A 19430-nucleotide genomic window follows, 5' to 3' on the forward strand; every position below is an offset into this window, starting at 1 on the left:
TTCTTCTAAACTCACCTATCATGGCCACAACTTTCCTCCTTCCTGCCTAGCCCAGAGGAAGAGATTTCAGTCCTCCTGTCTCAGGCTAACCTCCTCACCTCCCTGAGTCTCAACCCAATCCCTCCTGCCTCTCCCCAGGCCTTGCTCTTTTGTCTATATTTTTATAATCTCACCCTCTCCAAGAGATACTTCCTATCCAAGTCTTCTCCCATCTGAAAAAAGGGTTCCCCAAATCCAGCTAGCTTTTCATGCTCTCATCCACACATATCTTCACTTCATCACTTTTCAGTCACTCCTCCACCTATGCATACTGACATCTGTCACTATCACTCACCTAAACACCTTCCACTAAGGTCAGCAATGACCAAATAATCAAATTTATTTTGTACTCTCTTACCTGATCTCTTGGTAGGTTTTATGATGGTTTTTGTCTTGGTTTAAAATTAATATGCAGTCATTATAGACATTTGGGGGAATACAGAAAAGAATAAAATATAGTTTAAAAAAAAAGTTCTGAGGGGGTTCTGAGAAGCCATGGGGCATTTATGAGACAACTGGGATTCTTGGAGTAAAAAATTAAAAAGGAGAATAGGAATTAACTGTTCAGAGGTCACAAAATATTTACACTGAAGTCTCAACTATTGACGTCTTTGGAGAATAGTTCTGGATAATCCAGCATTCTGAATACCTAATGCTCATCCCTTTAACCATCAAGACATTTGAATCTTATCACATAAGCCTAAAAATCTGTTTTAAAAATATCATACCCCCCGCTTCTTCAACAGAAAATAACATACAGAGTTTAATCTTTTATTGACGACTTAAGGTTATCATATGGTGAGTAGAAATAATAATAGAACTATACTTGTTTTCTGCCTATTATGTGCCAGGCCTGTGCTAGGTGTTTTGCACGTATAACCTGAATGTAATCTCATATAATTTGCACACCTCATCTGTGTTTTGTAAATGGGCAAACTGAGGCTCAGAGAAGTGAAGGAGATTGTAAACTGCAGCCCACCTTCTAAGTGGCAGGGCCCTGTATTTGAACCTAAAGCCTTAGGTTCTTTCTGCTACACCAAGCTGCTGCCTGGTGGGCAGGAGGTTGGGTTGGGGAGCACTGGGTTCAATTCTGTACCTTCCTGGAGACCTTGGAAAAACCCGTGGTCTGCTCTGTGACTAAACCACAAAACCTTAGGTAGACTTTTTGCAGTAGAATGCAGATAACAGAGAAGTCAGTTCTTGGCTTTTGTGTTTCAAAATAGTCTTCATATTATTTTGCTAGGGCTGCCATAGCAGAATACTACAGACTGGGTGACTTAAACAACAGAAAGTTATTTTCTCACAGTTTTGGAGCCTGGAAATCCAAGATCAAAGTGTTGGCAGGTTTGGTTTCATCTGAGGTCTCTCTCCTTTGCTTGCAGATGGCTGCCTTCTCTCCATGGCCTCATGTGGCCTTTTCTCCGTGTGTGTGCATCACTGGGTGTCTCTGTGTGTCCTCATCTCCTCTTCTTATAAGGACACCAGTCAGATTGGACTAGGGCGCACCCTAATAGCCTAATTTTAGCTTAATCACCTCTTTAAAGGCCCTTTCTCAGAAGACAGTTACATTCTAAGGTACTGGATGTTGAGGCTTCAACATACGAGTTTGGGGGAGACACAATTCAGCCCATAATAGCCTTTGCAAAAGAGAAACAAAAAAAGGTTTTGAGATCTAAAATCTTGGCTTTTACTTATCAAATGCTAATGCGCCAAAAGATTTAGGGCATAAAATCATTTCACGCTATTATTATTATGTCATATTATTAAATTATGAATCCCATATTTCATACTTGGATTAGATTCCTCTGAATTTCCACTGAGCTCTAAGACACTGATCAATTATAGTTCTGGTTACAGAAACAAAAGAGAAATTTAAGACATGCTGTCTTTACACTGATGTCCCTAGACAGCACTGATGTTTTAAATGTTTATATCTGATTTTTGTTGTATTTCTGACTCTTCTGTTGCTATCATGCTAACAGCACTTTTTCTTACTGTTTGCAATATACAGCTAGATCCTCCTGTCACTTACCAACCCCAATCTAGCCTAGAAACTTGATAACTTGGGTGTGTTTGATTATGTAACAAGAACAAATAAGCTTTATTGGAGGCTTTAAAGGGTTTGCCTATGAACGAACTCTTTGGTGTATGTCTTCTATGAAATCTGTTTTCGTGACTCTGAGACTTTGTTTGCTACTTCCTATCCCTAGCTGTGTTTTGATTAAGTCCAATCCAAGTTTCAGGTAAAAGAGATGTCACCATATAGTAGAACCTTTGCAAGGGAAAATCTTCTCCTCTTTCCACAGAGGAAAACCTTGAGCTTGGCAAGGGGAACACAGGGGTCTATTTAAATCCCCCAATTCATGAATACTCCATTGGCGTATAGAGTGGATACTATGACCCAATGTCTTCTCCTCCTACCCACCTGCACACTTTCTGCTATCCTTTGTCCAATCTGCATTTGACCTAGACCTGAAGTTGTCATTGTCTCAGGGTAGATTTGTTACAACAAAATGCAAATAACAAGTCAGTTCTTAGCTTTGGGGTTTCAAATAGGCTTTGCAAGAAACAAGGGTTTTGAGATCCAAAAGCTTGGCCTTTAGATATCAAAAGCTAATAACAAAAAAAATTCAGGGCATAAAATCATGTCAAATTATATATTATTAAATTGTGAATCCCATGTTTCTAGAAGAGCAATATAGAACGACTCTCTTTGTTAGTTCCGGTTATATTGTAATCAAAGAAAACAACCAAATAAGCTATTTCTGTATAGGTACTCTAGTAAGAATAAAACACTATGTTTTAAAAGAAAATGTGCCATAAACAAGAGGCTGAGAAGACTTCCAGGGGAGGCTCTATGATCCAGTCCACCATCCCAGGGTTGCACAAGAGGAAAGGGAAAGAATGTCAGCTAGTAACTTGAGAGAGGCCCTTGTGCCCTTCCACAAGCTAAGCCAGGGAGGAAAATGAACAGACCACTCAGAATCCTGCTGGGGAAATCTGAGCCCAGGGAGGGGCAAGACTCTACCCCCGTGGGCAGTGGAGCAGTTGCAGGGTCTGGCCCTAGAGAAGGCGTGGGCTGAGAGGCCAGAAGCTACCTCAGAGAGTCCCTGTGCACTGAGGCAGCAGGTATGGACCCGAAGAGCAGGAGGGCCAGGAGGACCAGAGGGTGAGGGAGGTCATTGGAGATGCCAGGCGTGCATCGTTGGTGATGACCCAGGATTATAGCCCGTCCTCACCAACGCATTCCCCCAGGGGAAAAGAGGAAAAACACTGAACCCAGGGAGCAAACTCAGACTCTGCTACCAGGTAGGAGGAAGGCTGAAGATAGGACTTAAATCCAGCATCGAAAAGGCACAAATGTTACTCCCCTACGCCCTAGCCCACACCTGAGTTTGTGGCCTGAAGAATATGTTCCCACTGCACATGTGGTTTACCCTCCCAAAAGCTGTAAAGTACAATTGAAAATTATGCTTCCAGTTAATAAGACTTTTATTCCACCTCGACTCCATTGAGATGCAGAAGCTAGCAGTCTGCAAGGCACGTTCTCCAGTTAAGCCACTCTTCCCGATCTCAGCTCAGAGGAGGAGGATCATACACGCGCCACTGCACCGGTTACCACAGACTGGCCAGGAGGCTTGATTGGAACCCATTTTTTCAAAAGGGCCAGAACAACTCAAGATAGCTTAAGCAAAAAAAAAAAAAAATAAGAATTTATTGGAAGGCTACCAGGGTATTCCATGAACCTCAGAGACAGAAAGAAGAGGTAGACCTTACACTAGAACCAGGCCTCTGGACCCAGAACCAAGAGATCAGGAATGCACCCCATGCTCCCCATTTCCCAGGGATCTCAGGCTCTCTCCCCTCTGCATGTTTCTGTACCTTTGCTTCTCTTGTCTCTCTCTGAAGTACAGCTTTCTCTTCTGTGTATGCTTGGCCCCTCCACCCAAGATTAACATGCAGTTTCTCAGCTCAGAGCCTGGGAGAGACGCCTAGAGGCTCAGGAGCTCATTGTAACTCAAGGAGTTCTGTTTCGTTTTAATCTTTTTAAAGGGGCTTTTCATTTTCCATTAAAATCTTTTCCAGTGTTTAAAATTTTAAACCAAAGAAAAACTGAATTAATAGTACAATGAACATTTGTATACCCTTCATTTAGATTTATTAATTGCTATAACTCTGTGATGTTTGCTTTCTCTCTCTGTATAATATATACACATATATACACGTTTTTCCTGAACCATTTGAAAATAAATTATGTCTATTATGAGATGTGATCCCCAATTTCTTCTTCATGTATCTCCAGAAAATAAGAACAATCCGGGAGAGAAAATTAGGTTGACTCAAACACCAGATCAGCTCTCCCTGGGTCAGGTGTCCCATTAGCTGTGGTGAGGGGTCACAAGCCAGCTCTGGGGTCCATCTGTTTTGTTGGAGGGAAGTTCTCAGAAAAGAGCATGACTGGGTGGGTACTCAAAATGATTCTACTTCATCCTCACTACTTCTTATCCCTTTTAGAGTAAGGTGATTATATATATATATATATATATATATATATATATATATATATGTATATATGTATATATGTATATATGTATATATATATGTATATATGTATATATAAAATATATACCACGTCATGAACCCTTGAGATTGTCTATGAATAGCTGAAACCACAAAACTGAAATCCACGAATGACAAAGGTCTACTTCATTTTAAAAATGGCTCAAATCTGTCCCTGCTAACTGTCTATAAAACATTCTGCTCTAGACCACTTCCAGCAATGGAATTCTGATATTGGAAGGTTCTGGAATAAAGTACTTGTATGCAGGTTCAGTACCTATGAAAAAATAAATAGCTAAGTAGTAATTAAGAACTCACTCTGTGCTAGGCACTAAGTGTTTTACATACATTATCCAGTTCCATCCTCACAAAAACCCTGTGTGATATTATTATTCTCCACGTTTTACAGATGAAACTGAAGAGCAAAGAGCTTAGGTAACTGGCCCAATCAGCTAGTAAGCTGCAGGTCTCTCATACACTGGAATCTGTAGTCTTAACCACTTCTCCGTATTCAAAAGCATAACTGTGCCCTGAATGCCTAAGGAAACTATTAATTTTCCCCTCCCCCTATAGAGAAAGAGAACTTGAGCCCATTTTTAATAACAATGGATGGAAATGGCCCCAATACTAAAACTGGATAGTCTCAGACAACCCTTATCATTTTTACTGCAGGAAGCTCACCAGGGAACAATCATCACAGAGTAAGTATTCTTGTGCCGTTTAGCACTATCTCTGAACAGCCCCAAATACTCCAATTTCAACTAAAAGGTCACATGCCAGTTAAAGAGAGGTTATCCTTTTCTTAAGAACGCGATGGTGTTGGAATGAAACCATCCTTTCTAATCACAGTCCTGCCTCAGCCCACAACATGTCAATGGGAGTCTCTGAAGCACTTACTTAGCCAGGTGGCAGGCACTGTGTCTCCCACACTAACTGTATGTTCTGAGGGCCTTTCACAAGAACATGCTGGGCTAGGCAGTGTGTCCACGGAGTGTACTTCTAATTAGCCTCATCCTTGCAGAGACCCAAAATGTTGACTCTTGATATATTTAGTCCACAGACAAATTGATAAATAAATACACTATATTCCTGCCTCTGAGCCTGATTTGGATGCAGGGGTTGAATGTTGCCTCCCACTGAGCCCATCACAATGCTTCAGCTCACTGTTCAGGTCTGGTTTAGGGCTTCTGGGGCTCATGTCCTCAGAGGCCATTCTCAACTTCACAACCCCTGCTGGCAGCCTCATCAAGAGGAACCCTTGCTTCAGGCCGTCCTGGGTTGGTCCTGCCCGGGACACCACAGTTATGCCATAGGAGATCATCACTCTCTTTCCCGACATCCATCTCATAGAAGAGGAAATAGTCCCAACATATTGAGCTTTTCCCGATAATTCCTTATGACTCAACCACACAGATAAGTTTTAAAGATTTTCTTAAGCCTACTTATGTTTTCTAATTTTAAGGGAGTGGAATGTGTTCTGAAACTTCCTTTTTGCAGTGTAAGGTACTACTTCCTGTTATTGACCTAAACTGTACTCTTTCAAGTTTCCTTGGATGCTCTCTAGTACAACTCTTTTAATTTTAGTTGCCAAATCTCTTTGTAAAGGGAAAATTTACCCCCGTGTCTGCTAGGCTCTTTCAGGCTGCTTGGAAAAGACACACCCTCATTAGTAAAGGAATTCATTGCAAGGATACATGAGAATGTGAGCCAGGAGGCATCCTCTCCATCTTGACCGTAGACTTCCAAAACTGGGGAGCACACCAGGCTTCACGAAGACCTGGAACAACAACTCAACATTGTTCTCACTCAGTCTGAGCTCTAGTCACCCACTTTCCCTTTCTCCATCTAGCATTTATTCTTCCAAAGACAACGGATGGGATCCGTTTGTCATGCCCCACCCTAGTGCTCCCCTTATTGGTCACATTCTGTGACTCTTGGTCTAGATCCTGTCCAACTGCACTTCTCAGCTTTTGGCTCAAGGAGAAATCTCTTGTTTCATCGTTTATGGCCAGGATAGCAGGATAAACACATGGTATATAAATCCAATTTGAAAGAAAGGTGGGAGCATGACAGACATTTGAGGCTTCATGGTGTATCTCCCAATATATGTTTAATAAGTTCTGTTTTATAACTTCAAGTTTTCCTTAAAGCAGGAAAAGCTACAGACACTGGCAAATTGTGGAGATTATAGAGTTAACATAGCAGGCCTGAGACTGCTATCCTTAGAAAGTCCTGATTGCAAGTTTGGTCCATGGCTGGCATCAGGAAACTTGGATTTCAGGAGGGTTCCCACCATTCCCAGAAACGATGAGAGTGGTTCATTGTGCCTAATCTGTGCAAACAGTATGGCTTGTGCTGAACACTTGCTTTCCTTTTAAAACTCTGGAATTCTAGTAGGACCAAGCAGAGTGTGCCTATATGACCAGCTCCCAATAAAAGCCCCGGTCACGAGTCTTAATGAGCTTCCCTGATAGACAATATTTCACACTTGTCCCAATTTGGGGCTGGAAGAATTCCGTGCATTCTGAGTGACTCCAATGGCAATAGACTCTTGGAAGCCTGCACCTGGTTTCTTCTGGTTTTTGTCCCACATGCTTTTTCCCTTTGCTGATTTTGCTTTGTATCCTTTCACTATAATAAATCGTAGCTGTGAACACAACTATGTGCCCAGTCCTGTTGGTCCTAGCAAATCATGGAACTGGGAGTGATCTTGGGGATCCCCCAACACACAGTCAATCTGGTCCACAGATTTCCATTCATACTGAAGTAGCACCATTTCCTCACATTAAAAAATAAACTGTACGTCTATCTGCAAGGAAGAGATATTACATTCCCCCCTTCCCCTCCCCCATACACCCATTACAGCTATTTAAGTCAGTAACTTGAAAGAGTCAGCTTTCTTTGGAAGAAGCCATAAGTGCCTAAAAATTTAATGAGGGCAAAGAAGAAACATCAAGGGGGCAGACCCAGCTGGAGGGGGCTTCCCGGCAGCATCTCTGGTAGGTTCACTCTGAGTCGTATTCAGCAGGTTAATGGCAGCATTTCTATTTACCATGAAAAGCCAGTAAAAATGAACATTTTCTGCCACGTTCACACATCCTAAATGAACCAAGTTCTTCTACTGCATGACCTTCATGTGCAGGTCAGTTTCTTTAACTAGCTGCATTTATTCACTTCCATTTTTAGGTTTTGCTGTTGCATTAAAAATAATACCTAAAGGTCTGAAAGAAGCCCTGCCATTGCTCAAAATACCTGATTTACTCCCGGGGAGTAGCCCAGACCCTGGAAGAATCTCAGTCTGTGAGGTTTTATGATAAATGTCAGTGATTGTGCTGATAATAGACTCTTCCACCAAAACTAGGCAGGGGAAGGCATTGCTTTTCAGTGGGGAAAAAAAAACATAAACTGCTTTCTACAAAGCCCATGGCTGGTGCGTTAGCATCCTGCTTCTTATCCCAAGGGGGGAAGTTAGGAGAGAAGAAGAGAGAAAAAAGAGAGAGGGAGGGTAGTAGAGGGAGGGAGATTAAAAGGGGGAAAAGAGAGAGAAATGAAATTGCCAGAGAATGAGGAAGGGCTCTCTTCAGCCTTGAGCTCTGGCCATGAAGAAGTCCTATCCCCAGGGGTTCTCTCAGGAGAGTCCCAACCTATCCATAACCTGCGACTGCCAATTAACTTCATGCACCACTGAGGCCACCCTCTCATCCAGCCCAGACCAGTCCCACTCTGACTGGAACATATAGGAGGGTGGGCCCATCATTTTGATCAAACACGCAGCTTTTCCAGTCTCCACATAAATTTCAAAGGCAGTTGTTTACTCCTTCATCTGGATTAGGGGAGGGAATATCCAGTGTCCCATGTCCCAGAGACAAGTCTGTTGTTCCTCTGCCCATAACCCTACACGTCCTCATGGTGTCCCAAGCTGGGAAAGATCCCAGGAATCTGGCTGACTGCCTTGTTCTGGATATTTGTTGATTTAGTCTGCCCAGTGTCCTTTCTTGGGAAAAACCTCCTGCCCCATACTATGTGTTTTTGGGAAGCTGTTAATCAGAATGTGCTGCCTGCTATAGGGATGGTATCATGACCCAAATACAGCCAAGCACAGGACCACTCCCTTGACAATATGCTTTGTCCAAGCACATGGTAGCAGTGGGGGGAACATGACACAAACAGGACCAATCAGAATCCTTCCCTGGGTTGGATGTACACGACCTTGGGAAAATACACACTCTCTTCTTGCTGTGGTACCAAAGCTGGGAGGATGCAATTTGGGGACTTGCACTAGCCATCTTGTCAGCCATATGGAGAAACTAAAACTGCAGAATAAGCTGAGAGTCTGATGAAAGAAAGAGAGAGAGCGAGCAAGTACTTATAGCATTGAGTACTGTATTCATTTCCTGGGGCTACTATAAAAAATTTCCACAACCTTGGTGGCTCACAACAACAGAAATTTCTTCTCTCCCAGTTCTGGAGACCGGAAGACTGAAATCAAGGTGTGGGCAGGGCAGTGCTCCCTCTGCAGGCTCTGGGGGGAGAATCTGTTCCTTGCCTCTTCCAGCTTCCGGTAGGTGCCAGCATTCCCTGGTGTTCCTTGGCCTGTGACTGTACCATCTCCCATCTTCACTTCCCATGGCCTTCTATGTGTGTCTCTTCTCCTTTGTCTGTGTTGAATATCCCTCTGCCTATCTCTTATAAGAATGCATGCGATTGCATTTAGGGCCCACCTGGAAAATCAAGGATAAGATCCTCCTCTCAAGATCTTCAACTTAATCACATCTTTGCCATATAAGTAATATTCACTTTTTTGCCTAAAAGGTAACATTTGCAGGTTCCAGAGATTAGGAAGTAAATAAATCTTTGTGGGAGTCGGGGGCGGGGAGCATTTTTTTAGCCTACCACAAGTCCCATTCAAGTCTCTGAGAACTTATTTCTTGCCAGTAAGTTCCTTCTTGTCTTAGGCTAGTATAAATTGAGTTTAATCACTTGTGTTAAAGGTATCTTAAATAATACACATCCCCATGTCTGCAGCAAGCTGGGAAACGGAGGAAGCAGCCTAGTGCAGTGGACAGAACATCTGCTCTTCTGCAAGTGTTTGAGAAAACCATTTCCTTTTCCCAGCTTTGATACTTCACACCTCTTGCAAAGATTAGGCTTAAAGGACTGTTGCATTTGCATATGCTAACTATTTTGTTGTTTTAAACAAACACTCTGTAATTATATTTATGGCCTGATGATCAGTTGGGACTTTTTTCAATTATGATCAAAAAACTCAACCTAAGAGGCTTGAGCAAAACCAAGCAGTCAACAAAGCTAAAAAATCTGGGGCTAATCAGGTACAGCTCAGTTTGAGGCTCTGATGATATTATTGGGCTCCATCTCTTGGCTCTGTCTCTTTATGATTGGCAGTATCTCAGGTCCCAGGAAGCGGCCCCTTGCAGCTTCAAACTCACATCATCTTGTCCCCTGGCCAGTGGAAGAGAAAGTAGCCTTCCCTGATGGGTAGAACAGAAATCTTGAAATTGGATCTCATTGGCCCTATTGGTCTGACTTCTGTCAGATGTCTACTGCTGAACTGTGTCCAAGGGAATGAAAGGCATTAGCTTACCCTAGAGATCATTGCTTTCGCTCTAGAGTGGACTAGAACACAAGGATGAAGAGTGGAAGAGGAATGGTATTCTAGAGGGATGTGCAATATGGTTACCTGAAGTGGGGTGAAAGCATGCTGGCTGCAAAAGGAATAGATGTGTACTTAATATCAGAGATTTCATGATATAAATTCCTTTAGTTTTTCAAATGAATAGGCCTGTCAAGCTCATGATAAATAGATTGATTATCATAAATCATAGTTTTGTGAACACAATAGGATAATTTATACTACCAATTCACAGAATTTTCAGAAATTAACTTGGAGAAGATTGTGTGAATCTAGCACCTTTAGACAGGGTAGAATAGGTATACATATAAATTATACATTGTTCTGTGTATGTAAATAAACACATAAATATGTAATAAATATTTCCCTAAGTTGCTGATGAAAGCATCTTGTCACAGGTGCTCTCAATGATTAAACAAAATGTCACAATGAATTTGATTAATGTCACAATGAACGTGATTAACAATAATAAATATTGCATTCAATTCTAGAAATGTTCTTTGGGCCTGAGTGTGAGATTTAGTTTTCTGTAGCAGTGGTCTTCAAACTTTATGGTGACATACCTCCAGCAATAACAATGGACTAAATATATACATTATAAAACATACACAAAATATAAAACAAGAAGAGTTAAAGACAAAATAATCAACATTTAAAAAACACATCATTTTACTTATTAATGGTCGAAAAACCTTTATGCTCTCACTGGAAAAATAATAATAATAAATTTAGTGAGAGTGGTGTTTTTATTTTATTTAGAAAATATTTGCTTAACGTTTTGTGACAGAGACAGTTGAAGGTCTGATCCTAAGTCCAGTTTATTTTGATATTTGGTTTGATGACTGTGAGAGGTGAAAAAGATAACTCTCTTTTTTTCTTAATTTATTTATTTATTTTTGGCTGTGTTGGGTCTTCGTTTCTGTGCGAGGGCTTTCTCCAGTTGCGGTGAGCGGGGGCCACTCTTCATCGCGGTGCGTGGGCCTCTCACTGTCGCAGCCTCTCTTGTTGCGGAGCACAGGCTCCAGATGCGCAGGCTCAGTAGTTGTGGCTCACGGGCTTAGTTGCTCCGCGGCATGTGGGATCTTCCCAGACCAGGGCTCAAACCGGTGTCGCCTGCATTGGCAGGCAGATTCTTAACCACTGCGCCACCAGGGAAGCCCTAGCCAATCTTCAATAAGCAATGAAACATTTGAGGCATCCATATTTTCATCACTATATAGCAACTATGGATGGTGTAATTTGCTCTAATACTTGTTTTTCCTGCTAATCCTCAAGGGTGTGTGTGTGTGTGTGTGTGTGTGTGTGTGGCTTTTTGAATTTTTTTTGCCAATTCCAATGGTGTGTGCTGACCAAAAAATGCATTTTAGCTTGTCATTATATTGTTTTCCATGTACTATTTCTACTATTCCTTATTAGATCAGGAAGATAATTGTTCCCCCTCAAGGTATGTCTTTTGCTGTTATGTAAGAAATCTAAAAGAGTGTCTCTAAATATTTAATATCAAATTGAGTGAAATTTTCTAAAGTACTGAATTGAGTACTGCATATCTTCGAACATCACCCCACCCCCCCAGAAAAATGATAGGTACCTGTCTCAATGTCTTTATGTTCCAGATACCTGGTTTCTAAAGTTCTTGGTAATCCTAAGTACAATATTCCTAACAAATAACTCAAAGCATACTAGGGATGAAGATATCACTAATAATAATGAATGTGAATCCATATTTCACATAGTTTTATTGTTACTTTTGTGTTTGACTCATTGTCAGAACTAATTAAGTCATTTGTTTTTATCTTGTTAATGTGTCAGTCAGCGAGCTCTTTTCAGAAGTAGGAAACATGTCAGCTCTGCCCTTTTCTTATTATTAGGAAGAAGGTTTATCCTCAATTTATGGTTCTGTTCCTAAAATGTTTTTAATCTAGTCTAGTTAAAACTAGATCATATAATATGTAAATCCATTTAAGTGGGCACACTGCAGTATAACACAATATGTTAAAGGAAACGATGCCGTCAGTCCCTTTGTGGAGAGAAGGCCCACTCTCTCCTCGTGGTGTTTGGCAACAGGACATAACTCATGACTGTCTGACATAGGGACTAAATATGGGCAACAGAGTCTATCTACATATTTGCAAAGTTAATTTCTATTTTTAGATTGGAAATAAGTAAAAATAGACATTGTAATATTTTTTCCCCATGCACTCTGGGGACCCTGCACCCCAACTTTGGAGAGTGCTGGTTTCACAGTGTAGGTTGGTGATTCGTTGCTGCAGCGGACATTCTTGGCTTGGTCCCAGCATTCATTCCTGCTTTTCCTGTCAACATTACCCTTATTTTCTTTGGGGTGAGTCCTCATTGGCTTAACTTAGCCCAGCCCAGCCTCCAATCAAAGTGACTGGTATGGAGATGTCAAGAAATTCAATTTAGGCTTTCTTTTTTAAAAAGTGAACCCTAAGATTTTGTAGCAGCTCCCAAAAGAGGCTCTCTCCCTCAGCCAGATGGGGTAGTCCAAGAGCATGATGAGGCTGGCACTGCAGCCAGTTTACCACCCTGAGAGCATAAACTGGAACTCCCAGAAGCCACCATATGGAACCCAGGGATGAAATAAGATTGCTGAAGGTAAAGACGAGAGATGGCAAGAAGCAGGATCCTTGCTGACCTTATTTGCGGTCCGGATGAAGGCTTTCCTGAAGCCAGACTTACCCTTGGATCTCTCAGCTACTAGGTGAATAAATTCTGTTTAACTGCATAAGCAATTTAAGTTGGCCTCTCTGTCATCTGCAACCAAAAAATTCCTCACTGATACAGCTATCAACTCCTTTGTTTTGTTGTTATCGTTGTCGGTTCATTTTGTTTTGTTTTGTGTTTATTATAGAGTCAAGTTAACCATACTCTGTAGCACAGAATTATCATCAGTATCTGCAAGGTCCGTCCATTGAATTATTCCCCTAGCAGCACACATTAATTATAAGCTTATGTACCAGGCACTGTTCTAAGTAATTTACATATATTAACACATATAATCTGCAGAACAACCCTACGGAATTTGTATTATTATTATCCCCATTTTACAAATGAGGAAACTGAGACCAGAGGTAAGTAACTTGCCCAAGGTTACTCAGTAAGTAATAAAGCCAAGATTTACTACCAAGGCAAATTTGAACCAAGGTAACCTGGCTCCTAAACCCATGCTCTTAATCACACAGTATACCAGAAAGGCTACACTATGCACATACTAACATTTGGCATTGTCCAACTCTCTAATTTTTGCCACTGTAATGAGTGTAAAGTAATATTTACCATTTCTTATGTAACTTTGGACAAGTTACTTAAACTCTCTGTGTCTAAGTTTCCTTACCTGTAAAATGGAGGTAATAAAATAATACTGATTTTATAGGGTTGTTGTGTAGTTTAAATAATGCCAGTGACTGTGAGCATCTTTTCTCTACTTGTTGGCCATTCAGGATTCCTTTTTTTGAGAAACTGCTTGTTCATACCCTTTGACCATTTTTCTACTGAGTTTCCTGTCTTTTTCTTATTGATTTGCAGGGGTCACATATATATTGCAGTTATGTCCATTTTAGATATTACACATCTCCTTCTAATCTATCACTTTTCTGTGGTGCCCTTGTTTAACAGGAATCTTTAATTTTGATATAATCAAATTGATCAATTGTGCTCCAAATGTGGAGAGAATGAAGACATGAAAAACAATGTTTATGCCCTCAGCAACTTAAAATCTGGCTGAAGAATCAAGACTAACAACTATATGAACAAGTGTCAGACACCGTATAACAATATGCAATAATATGCCAAGTTGCAAGTCTATGTAATCAACTATTAACCTCGGAAAAGTACCCCAATTCTTCTGAGCTTCAGTTTCCTTACTTGGAAAGTGGACACAATAAAAAAATACTTTTCAGTTTGTTGTGATAATTAAATAAAATAAGACCTGGCTCTTGCGGTTAGTACCTGGCATATAATACCAACTGCAATTCAGATGCAAAGCAGATTAATGAAATAATAATGGCTACCATTTACGGAGGGCTGCTACCTGCCTGGCACTTTCTATAAGATACCATATTTAAATTTCACAACCCCCTTCAAGGCATTATTGTCAGATGCAGAAACCTAGGTTCAGAGAGCTTAAGTAATCTGACAAAGTCACACAGCCAGTAAAAGGTGGCAACAAGACTGAAAGCCAGGGTCATTTGACCTCAAACCTCATGTGCTTTCCACTATGCCAAGTTATTGCCAGAAAAGGTACTAGAAAAGCAATGAAACTTTACTTGGATCCTGAAATTTATTTTAAAAAGACAGAATTTGAATAGACAAAAGGAAGAAGGAGGAGAGGAGACCATGCCAGATTCTGAGAGGGTGCAGTGCATGTGCCAGGGATGAAAAGTATTGTGAGTTCTTACAGGGCAGAAGCAAAACTTGTGCAACATAGTGCCCTTCAGTCCCAGCACAGAGATTGGGACAGGGTAGCTGGTGGGGGAATGCCTATTCCCTACTTCTCTTACTTCCATAACGAGGAAGCAGGAGTGCATTTTCTGACTGGGAAGCTTGAAGGAGGAACTAGGGATGTGTCCCTCTGACCCCTCAAGTTTGGGAAGCAGGCCTGCCCCAGGAAGCATGTATTTTCTGCTTTTCCAGAAACTGTAAAACTGCAGTCAGTTTTATACAAGCAGACTTTCCAACCCTGTTTGTGACTGGTGGGGTATGTTCCATTCTGGGGTGAAGTACAAGCAGGCCCTTGTCCCTGCAGATCTAAAGCCACTGCCACCATTCCAGTTTTTACCAGGGACAAGGCTGACATTTTGCTTTCCACCAGTCTGACTCCTGCAGCTATCTCAATGGATTCTGAACTTGCATGGGCAATATGGGTGTTATTTGAAGCCCCCTAAGGCCACAACCGTCGGCACTCAACAAACCATGGTAAAAGAGTGAATGTGATAAGTTCAGAGGACAATGAGAAGATGGCCTGATTTGAGCAGAGGACATATAAGTAGCTTAAGTAAGGTTAGATGGATGACTTACAAGAAAGGCTTTTGGATTTGACGTGGGAAGAGTGCTTAAGTTTCTGAGCAGGGGAAGAGCATGAGGAAGACAGTGTTTATGTAGAGAGAATACGGCAGTGCGCTGCAGTGGCGATTGGGGGGTAGAACTTGCAGCTGGAGGGAACCAGAGGTGGTTTCTATAATTCCTAAGTGAGGGAGGATGAAGGTCTGGCCTAGGGAAGTGGAAATGTGAACGGGGGTGAAAGGATGAAAAGGAGATCTCAAAGGAAAAACTGCCAGGATATGGTCACAACTGGGGTGTGAGAAGTAGAGATAACGTTTTTGAGGGAGCACTCTGAAAGAGGTAGATGAGCAGGCCCAGAGCTGGTGGGCACGTTAAATCTGAGGTGTCAAGTTGGTTTGCTCTCCGCACCAGGGACACCGGGCGCACGGTAGGAAAAAAGCTACAGTGGGAGCAGTTTGCGGAGTCAACACTGTCAAAGACGCAGCACACATTTGAGGACCTCTGGGAAGAAGTTGGTGGAGATGTGAAGTATGAACATAGAGGGTGCCCGGGATGACCGGGGTGGGAGTAGGGACACAGGTGAAGCTGGGAGGAGGAGAGCAGGGGGACACCGGTCGCTCCTGGGCTTGAGGGAAGGACGGGATGAGGCTACAGGCAAACGCTGGAATCAGGATCTTCTCAGCAGAGGAGGATGGCCTCCACCTCCCCCCTCCCCTCAGGAAATCCACAGTTGAACCCAAAGCAGCTTTCCTCAGGCTGGCTGGTCTTCTGGGCCCTGCGCCCCCTTCCGCGCGCTCTGGCGACAGTGATGCCCTGGACCCGGAGCTGCGGGGGTCCCTCTGCACCTCTGGCCCTCTATCAGCCGTAGGGGGCGACTTCGGCTCCCCACGCCGCAGGGCCTTTCCTCCCAGGTTCCCGCCCCAGGGCGAGCCAGGGCCCCCAGCATTACCGCCCCACCTGGCCACCGCCGCAGCCCGCACTCGCAGCCTGCCCGAGCTGCAGCAAGCCAGCGGCCCCTCCCGGGGGTGGGGTTTCGGCTCCCCACACCCCCTCCGCCTTTGTTGCAGTGTCCCCCAGGACCACCCCCTCTGTGCCTTGGCCTCCACGTCCTGGGGGCTAAACTAGGGGCCTGGGTTTCGGGAAAGGGGTTCGGCGGCGCCAGGACGCCCGCGGGCTGCAGGACGTAGCGAGGGGCTGGGAGGAGGGAGCGGAACCCTGAGCCGCGGGGGCCGCTGCTGCAGAAGGGGGAGGAGAATGGGGAGGAGCTGGGGGGCAGGCTGTCGGGGAAGGAGGGGTCTTAAGGGGCGGCGAGGCCAGGTCGGATTTCCTCTGAGGCTGGCGATCCGCGAAGCTCCCACCTTCCCTTAGAGCTCGCTGCAGCCGCCTGCCCCCGCGCCCTCCGGACACCGGAACGGGACCATGGTGAGAGCGGGGTGCGCTGCGCGGAGCCGAGCGCAATGGCCCGACCCCTCTGGGCTGCCGAGGGTGGCCGGGCGGAGGGAGCGACCCTCCGAGGCACGAGGAAGTTTCCGGGGTCGACACGGGGCCCGGTGCCTTCACTCTCGCTCTTGTCTTTTCCACAGATGTGGACACGCTGGCTCGCGCTCGCGCTGGTGGCGGTCGCCTGGGTCCACGCCGAGGTAGGTGAGCCTGTGAGGAGGTCCGAACTCAGGCGCCGGGGCCACTGGGGTCTGCGCGTCGCGCCGGCGGTGCGTGCGTCCCGGGGATGCTCTCCCCGGGTAGGACTGGGAGTTTCCATCTGCCGAGTGAGGGGGGGCGCTCGGAGCAGAAATGCTGCTTACGAAACTTAAACCTTAAAATCAGGAAAAGTAGTTTGGGCCGTGAGCGGGAGCCCCCCCGCGGCTAATATGGAGAGAGAGTGGGGAGGGGGAGAGAGGACGAGCAGGGCGGATTGGGATGCAGGCGGCAGCAAGAGCAGGAGCCGAGTTCAAAAAGGCGCCTGAGTTCTTTCCTTCACTTAAGAGGAAATTGAGAATAGTTGGAGACTTTTCCCTTCCGAGTCTGTCTCCTGGGGGAGGGGGGTCGGGGGATCTCGGGAGATTCTTCTTTTAGGGCGGGATAATTTTTTTCTCTTTTATAAAGTAAAATGATGATTCTCTGGGTTTGTTTTTTTTTTCTTTTTTTGTAAAGTGCCCTCGGATTTTGCGTTATTATCAGAGCCAAATAACGGCCTTTTAAAATCTCAATTTTTTTCTTAAACTGGCGTTGCGCAAGTATGAGTGATCCATTGCTCTGCTCCTTGAGGGTTCTGCGTTTCCAGTCAAAGTATTTCAGCGCCTTTTGGGTAATGTTTTCTTTTCAACTCCAGTGACCTTCCTGAGACACTACAAACAAACCAACAAACCCTTCGCTCACAAGCCCCTCCATTAACTCAAAGGTTTATGGACAGAAAATAAACAATTCTAAATTCCCTGGGCTCTAGTCTCCAGAAAAGTGAGGTCAGAAACCAAACATTTGATAATTATGGCAGGAAATGTGGAAGGAATTAAAAAGCATGAGGGAGAAGAAATGGAATGTACATTACAAAAGAAATAGCTCCCTGGTGGGTGGTTATTCTCCCTCTTTGAATTTTTTTTCTTCATATTACAGTTTAGCCCCACCCTTAGCATCACAGCTTGACTGCCCAGAAAAGTCATAAAAGCCTGCAAGGTCTTCACGATTACAAAAAAAATACACATTATACTGAACTCTCATTTAATTCACTACCACACTTTTGGTTGATTTGGAAACACGTGCTGTTTTTACTCACAATGAAATAAAAATAGCTAATATTTTTTGGATATCTACTTTGTGTTGTAATAAAACTCCATTTGAGTGATGGGGAAACTAAGTCAGAAAGGTCACGTAATTTATCTAGTGTCCTAAGTTGTTAAATGGTAGAAGTGGGATTTGAACACAGTCAGGCATCGCACCCCAGGCTCTTAACCACTGTCTCACACAAGGACTTCATATTTGCCATGTACTTCTTATATAGCAGACATTGGTTGGGCTGCATGCCTCATTTCTTTTAAAGCTTCCCAGAACCTTGTAGGGTCTGTTTTGTTATCCACAATTTACAAAGGAAGAAACAGGTTCCGGAGACTGGGTAACCTGCCCAAGGTCTCACAGCTAGTTCTCAGGAAGGATCTGAACCCAGCTCCTTCCACTGGTGGAGCTCATCTTGAACTCCAGATCTGCTTCTAATGCATTTTGTTCTCCAGGGTTTGAGTTTGAGGGAGGATCCTTCACTGGCTGATTTAGTCCTGGCTGAGAAACAGCCTTCCATCCTTGCTGTTGCCCTCAAAAGGCAGCTGTAGTCCATTGATGGATGAGGTGAATCCCTGGTTTGTTTTACTGCAGGTTTAGGAATTGCCAGCTAGTGTGTGAAATCGCTCTGTGAACTGGAATGCACATTTGAGGAGTGAGGATGCCATAGGTTCACTCGCCACAAGGCTCTGTAGCCCAAGGTCTGGGATCTATTCTCCCAAGCTGTTTGTACTACACGCCCTCCCCCCCCCACCCCCCCAGTGCATTGCAGGGAAAAGCTTAGCCCTCATAGGAAGTTCCCCCAGCAGCAATTTCCTGCTTGAGGTGGAAGAGCAGAAAGTACTCTCACAGAATTCCCAAGGCAAAATCGTGGGGAAGGAGGCAAAATCAAGAAGTGCTGAGGCATGAAAACGGAGGAAGTGGTGCAGAAAGAAGGCTGTGAACTCAGGGTATGTGAGGAGTAGGTATGATGTAGCTTTCATTTCATGACTCCAGATTATTAAGGATTATTTTTTTTATCAGTACAATCTCTTGGTATCTGGCCCTGGTAACATTTGGCAAGTTTTTAATCAATGTTTTAATAATAATAAATGAAAAGGTAAATTAGCCCTAGCAATTTGGATATTACTTTAAGCATTTTATCGTGTAGTTAATGGTGCTTTTGCAGTGGAATATTTTTCCTTGTTAGCTGCAACAACATATAGCAAACAAAGCGAAGTAATGGTATTTACTGTTTTTATTGACATGAATCCACTTTAGTAGACTTTAGGGCTGAAATCGTACAAATATTGTTGAACTTTTAAAATGAAATTTGAAAAACAGAGTTTTCTTGGTGCTTTTTGATTTAATACAAGTGCAAGGATTCAATTCGGCATATTTTTAAAGTATGTGA

At 43.4% G+C, this 19430-nt stretch overlaps 1 protein-coding gene across 1 annotated transcript in view; it reads left to right on the plus strand.

Moving 5' to 3' along the window:
* The first annotated feature begins 16578 nt into the window (after positions 1-16578).
* The window catches only part of FSTL1 (follistatin like 1), a 50771-nt gene continuing 47919 nt past the window's right edge, over positions 16579-19430 (plus strand). The window contains exons 1-2 of the mRNA XM_068546667.1: positions 16579-16693; positions 16855-16911. Of these exons, the coding sequence (XP_068402768.1) occupies positions 16691-16693; positions 16855-16911 (60 nt within the window). The 5' untranslated portion in view covers positions 16579-16690. The remainder of the gene's footprint in view (positions 16694-16854; positions 16912-19430) is intronic.

This window comes from Eschrichtius robustus, chromosome 6 (assembly GCF_028021215.1).
Source record: "Eschrichtius robustus isolate mEscRob2 chromosome 6, mEscRob2.pri, whole genome shotgun sequence".
Classification (NCBI taxonomy): Eukaryota; Metazoa; Chordata; class Mammalia; order Artiodactyla; family Eschrichtiidae; genus Eschrichtius; species Eschrichtius robustus.